Source organism: Fukomys damarensis, unplaced genomic scaffold (assembly GCF_012274545.1).
Source record: "Fukomys damarensis isolate Sample0158 unplaced genomic scaffold, DMR_v1.0_HiC HiC_scaffold_39, whole genome shotgun sequence".
Classification (NCBI taxonomy): domain Eukaryota; kingdom Metazoa; phylum Chordata; class Mammalia; order Rodentia; family Bathyergidae; genus Fukomys; species Fukomys damarensis.
In genome coordinates this window covers 128,526,423-128,532,871 of record NW_022900951.1, presented here as the reverse complement: position 1 = coordinate 128,532,871, position 6,449 = coordinate 128,526,423, and the positions used below count along the sequence as shown (strand labels likewise).

The 6,449-nt window shown below is 33.2% G+C and overlaps 1 protein-coding gene across 1 annotated transcript in view; it reads left to right on the top strand.

Annotated features, from left to right (window-relative positions):
• Clic2 (chloride intracellular channel 2) overlaps window positions 1-6,449 on the top strand; it is a 19,842-nt gene that overhangs the window by 6,063 nt on the left and 7,330 nt on the right. Inside the window, exons 2-3 of the mRNA XM_010625172.3 lie at window positions 989-1,098; window positions 1,688-1,813. Coding sequence (XP_010623474.1) covers window positions 989-1,098; window positions 1,688-1,813 — 236 coding nt within the window. The remainder of the gene's footprint in view (window positions 1-988; window positions 1,099-1,687; window positions 1,814-6,449) is intronic.

Here is a 6,449-nt window from a genome sequence, read left to right as displayed (position 1 = left end):
TGCAATATGTTCAGTGAATATTTATTGGGTAAGTGAATGAATGAATGAAAAACAGAATGCCTACAGGTTAAATATATATATATATAATTTCAAAGCAGAAGAGTGTGTTGCTGTTTTCAGTCAATAGGAGAAAGCTGTGTTTTAATGAATGGTATATGACCACTATTAACTATTTGGAAAAAAAACAGAAATAGTTAAAAAGTACTAAATCAGGAGTGCCAGTATACCTCTCATACCAAAAATGAATTCCAAATACTTTAAACAAATGCAAAAATGAAACCATGATGGATAGGTCTTTATAGGAAAAAAAAAAGAAAATAAAGTAAAAAATTAGCTTTTTGTAAATGATATATTTAAGCAGATTCGAAAAACAAAACTGCATAAAGGAAAAGAACATCAGATTTTATATAAGTTTAATTTAAATGGCATTTTAAAAACACATGTAAAATACGTCACAAAAAGTTAATGTCTTAGTATATATATATATAATTTTTTCAAATCAATAAAAGAAAAAGTCATCCTCCTAATAGAGAAGTGGGAAACAGCCATGAATAAATAATTTATACAATAAAGAAATCAAGTGGTCAAAGAACATAGAAAAAAATTCAGGCAAAATCTATCAAAACAGAAAAATGTGGATAATCTTTACTCATGTACTCATTTTAAAGTTAGCTTTAAAGATGTAATCTCATAAGTGGTGTAAGTTATATGGACAGAAAATGTTTGTCACAGAAGTATTTAGAGTAGTAAAAAATTTGCAATATTCTAAATTTCTATCAACCAGAAAATAGTTATAAATTTGGTAATATTATAAAATTTATTATATGTTCACATCACTTGTAATTTTATATATAATAGAATTGATTCATTTTTTTCTTAGCCCATACATTAAAAACTTCCAATTGTTTCTCCAGAAACTAGTTTATTTCTCAATGGGAACTCAATACCTACTTGAACAAATTAATGAATTGAGACTTTACCGTAACAGGCTGGAAGTGATGGAGAGAGCATTGGAAACTGTCCCTTTTGTCAACGCCTTTTCATGATCCTCTGGCTTAAAGGAGTTAAATTTAATGTGACTACCGTTGACATGACCAGGTAAGAGAAATCATAACATGTTAAATTCTGGAAATTCAGATTGAATTGAATCAATGAGTTCAGAGTGAATTGAATGTTGGTATTTGTATAAGGTGTACTTTTTTCACTTTTTACATTTTTTGGTACATTTTAGATACACATAATAATCACATTCATCATTGTACCTGTACATAATATATCTTGATTCTTTTTTTCCCAATCCCCCCTCCCTTCAATCCCTCTTCCCCTCCTTATTTACAAAAGCTTTGTTTCCATTTTTTCTTTCTATGCTCTTTTTATCCTTCCTTCTTTTCCCCTACCCACTCTCTTGTTCTCCTTTCCATTTGAACACTTTCTCCCAATTTCTCAATATCTCTTGTGCATTTTGGCCCTTATTTACACTTCTGTGGGTTTTTAAAATACAATGGAGTACTACTCTGCCATAGAGAAGAATAAACTTGAAACATTTCTAGGTAAATGAATGTACTTTGATACCATCCTCTTAAGCGAAATAAGTTGGACACACATGTTTGAATATCACATTGTTTCTCTGGTGTATGATGTGTACTTTATCTAAAGGCGTAACTCTGTTTATTTTCAATAATCATAGAAAACCTGAAGAGCTGAAGGACTTGGCCCCAGGTACCAATCCTCCCTTCCTGGTGTATAACAAGGAATTGAAAACTGACTTCATTAAAATTGAGGAGTTTCTAGAGCAGACACTAGCTCCTCCAAGGTACAAAAGTTTATTTTTATATTATTCTATGTGAGATAATCTAGTTTATTGGTCTATTTATTGCAGATTGAAGATTCTTGCTGACTTAAAATTGATTTGGGATTTGGGGGCCTACATGTCAGAGAAGACATGCATAAGCCTTCTCCAACTTCAAGTACGCAAAGATGGTGGACATATTTCAAATAATTTAAAAATGCACAGCATACTTTAAAATAGGAGAGTAAATTATCTGTGCTCTTGAAATAGAAAAAGAACTCATAGGGAGTGATGGGGAAATGTACTGACACTATAACTCAACTTGACTGGGCCTTAACACCACTGCTAGAGTGAAGATAGAACAAACCTAACACGAGGGCTAGAAGCCAGGAAATACATTTCAAATAGCCAGAGGCCAGAACTGCACTGTCTATATTTGAATGACAAATATATAATCCCTGCCCCACCAGGATAGTGCTTAGAAAGAAAAAGCATGCTACTTTTTATTGCTATGGGACAAATTGCCACAAACAAACCACACCCTTTTATTATCTCAAGGATTCCATTGGTCAGGAGTCTGGGCATGGCCTACTGGGGTCTTCCCCTCAGAGTCTTATAGAGAAAAGCTGCAGTGAAATTATTGGCCAGAGGTGCAGTTCTCATCTGGGGCCCAGGGTCCTCTTTCATGTTCATCCCAGAATTTGGCAGAATTCAATTTCTTCCAGCAGTCTGACTGGGTTATGGTTTGCTATTGGCTGGACTCAGCTCTCAGTTCCTCGAGGCTGATCCTCTACACTGGCTGTTTACTCTTTTCCTCAGAAACCAGCATAAGAATGTGTCTCCGATGCATATCTGAATAGGTCATGCTTACCCCAAATAACCTCTCATTTGATTAACTCCAAGTGAACTGATTGTCAACCTAATCATTGTCATGGTAACCCATCATATTCAGAGGGAGTGGGAATTTGGAGGCCATTTTAGATACCAAATGAGACAGTACCAGGACTACTCTCTTCACTCTTAATGTTTTCGTAATTTCCATTTTTTTGTCCATGAATTATTTTACCTATTTTATATTTATGAAGTCTTAAACTTTCTTTTTCTAAAATTCTAAATGTATGCAAGATGTCTATATTTTTGGAATTGATTTCTAATTTTCTTCCATTATTAGAGAATTTCTTTTAACTAAAAGTACACTGCTACAGTATTCTTTTAGTTAGAATTTGCCTAGAATTTAATATCCTAGATTTTTCAGTCTTTCTAACAGTTTGTTTTAAGCATGTCCCTTGTGCCTAGCATATAACAGAGAACTGCCAATAGGTGCAAGAAGCCGGCAAAACTTCTGGAGCCTTTGAGGTCGTCCTTAAGCACACAGCCAGCTTTTTCATTAGAACACTTGCAGGACTTCGAGGCTGCTCAAGTAAGTAGGGAAAAAGACTAAACAGAAAACCTCTGGAAAAGCACAGGCTTTCCACGGTCTAGTGAAACAAAAATTTGAGTTTAATACCTTCCAGGGTGAGAGTCCCCTGTATAATCCAAGCACTCATATGACAATCCCAGAGGACTAAGGGACAATGAGTTGTAAACTAGGCCTTGACTCAGCACAACTTCTTCAAGTTATCATGACCAGCTTCCACTCTAACTTCTGAGCAAATGAATAGATGCACCGTCTGGTGAGAAGGCTAATTCTGAGCCACTATTTTCAAATCATATAGTCGATAAGGGGCTAATATTAAAAATTTTTATTAATGTCTGCTATTCAGGAAAGTAACTGAAAAAGTAAAATACAGGACTGTGTGATGAAAAATAAAGAGTGAAAAAAGACAATAGAACTAACCCAGTAAGTGATTCACATATCAGAGTTAGGTAAAAAGAATTTTCATAGAACTACGTTTGATATGTTCAAGAACATAGAGAGAAACATGTAGAAAATACATGTAAATGAATACAGACTTTAAAAAATAATTAGAGTGTGTTTTGAAAAGAACTGAAATTCTATAACTGAAAAATGAAATACCTATAAGACTGTAAGAATGTATGGCATGAGTTGAACACCAGACAAGGTATTGTATAAGAAAGACATAGTGAACTGAAAGATAAGTATGTAGGAAATATTCAAATTGACAATGAGATGAGGATGAATAAAAATACATAAAAGAGCATTTAGAGACAAGTGGGATGCAGAGAAAGTTCTAACATGTGTAATTAGGGTTCCAGAATGGTCCTGGTTTGACAACATTTGTTAGCCTTCATTTTTGATAGTAGCCAGAAGTCTAAATACTGTATGGTGCTATCTCACTGTGGTTTTAATTTGCATTTCTATGCTCATTAGAGATATTGAACATTTTCACACACCTTTTGGTCGTTTTTAGGTCTTTTTTGAGAAATATCTATTCAAGATCTTTGCTCATTGATAGTAAGCTTGTTTTCTTAATAATAGTAGAATTCCTTGTATATTTTGAATATTAGCCCCTTATAGAATATATGATTTGAAAGTATTTTTTCCTAATCTGTCAGTTAGCTCTTCATTCTATTAACTGTTTTCTTTGTTGTAAAGAAGTTTTCAGGGCCAGGGATTTAGCTCAGTGGTGCTGCCATCTGCCTTGCAAGCACAAGGTCCTGAGTTCAATCCCCAGTACCAAAAAAAAAAAAAAGTTTGCAGTTTGGTACAATCCCATTTGTCTATGTTACTTTCATCATTTGTGCTTGTGGGTTATATTCAAGAAATCTCTACCAAGACCAATGTGATGGAAATTTTTATACCAATTTTATAGTCTCAGGTCTGACATTGAAGTTTTTGATTAATTTTGAGTTGAATCTTATATAAGTGGTGGGAGAAGGGCTGTTTTCATTATTATGTCATGTGGATATCCCATTTTCCCAACACCATTTATTAGACTATCCACTTCCCTACTTGTGCTCTTGGTGCCTTTGTTCAAATCAAGTGGCCATGGTGAGTAATATGGGTCTAGACTCAAACTTCTGCATGTGAATATCCAGTTTTCCCAGAATTTATTAAAGCTTAAATAACACATGGCTCCTCTTATATGTATATATAAATAAAGAGCAAAATGGAAAATAGATAAATAGGGAGAAGGTCTGTCCTTTTAAAATATTTTAAGATAAATGCTAACTTGTTTCATTTATACTGTTGGTTTCTTTTGTTCACTGAAAAGAAAGTTTTGTCCTTTTATTTGTTTCTTCTTTGGAAGAGAGAATCATCTTTGGTTTATGACTTGTACTCTAATATCTGACTACATTTTGGCCATTCTTTTAAGATCATGATACACAGTATATTTAGCCATTTTATTCTCTAATTATTTTATTATGAAATTTTCATAGAAGAATGTTTTTCTATTTTCTTTATTAATACCTCTCATATTACATTAAAATACAAAAACAAAATCAATTCACCATAGATGTGTGGGTTTGTATCTGGACTCTCTAACCTACTCCTTTGGTCCATGTGGCTGCTTTTATGCCAGTACCATGCATTTTTATTTCCACAGATTTTAGTGTTAAATCATGCTAAATTCCAAATTTATATCTATTGGACAATATGGTTTTTATCCTTCATTCTTTTAATATAGTATAGCAATTTATTTATTTGCATATGCTGAATCATCCTTGCATCCCAGGAGTAAATTCCACTTGATCGCAGTGAATGATTACTATCTTTTATAACTGTGATGTATTCAGTTTGCTAGTATTTTGTTGAGGAACTTTACATGGATGTTTATCAAAGATATTTGTTTGTAATTTTATTTTCTTCTATTACTTGTCTGGCTTTGCTGGTAGTGCTGGCCTTATAAAATGAATTTGTTTCTTTCTCTTCAGTTTTTTAGACTAGTTTGAAAATGGTATTAGTTCTTCCTTAAATGTTTGTTAGGATTCAGCAGTGATGTCATCAGATCTGGGTTTATCTTTGATGGATGATTTCAATATTACTGTTTCACTTTCTTTTCATGTTATTAATCTATACAGATTGTCATTTTCTTCATGATTCAATCATAGTATATTATACATTCTAGAAATTTATTCATGTCTTCTAAGTTATTTGATTTTTGGTACATAATTGTTTATAGTACACTCTTATAATCCTTTTTATTTATCTGATACCAATTATAATATCTCTTGATTCATGTTTAATTTCATATATTTGAATCTTCTTTCTTTTTCTCTTAGTGTAGCTAATGGCTTTTAAAATTTATCTTTTCAAAAAGGCAACTTTTCATTTTATTAATGTTTTCTTTTGTTTGTGTAGTCTCTATTTCTACCGTGGTCTTTATTATTTCCCTGCCTTTACTAAACTTGGGTTTTGTTTTTGTTTGTTTGGTACTGAGGACTGAACTTGGGACCTTGCACTTGCAAGGCAGTAAGCCGAACCACTGACCTTAATCCCCGCCCCTGGGTTTAGTTTGTTTTTATTTTTCTAGTTCCTTGAGGTGCAACATTAGACTGCTTTTGAAGTCTATTTTTTCATGCACTCATTTACTGCTACAAAATTCTCTCTTAGAACTGCTTTCTCTGCATTCTATAAATTTTGTTTTGCTGTGCATCCATTTTTGTATTAAGATTTATTAGGGCTGGGGATTTAGCTCAGCGGTTCGGTGGCCTGCCTTGCAAGCGCAAAGACCCGAGTTCAATCCCCGGTACCAAA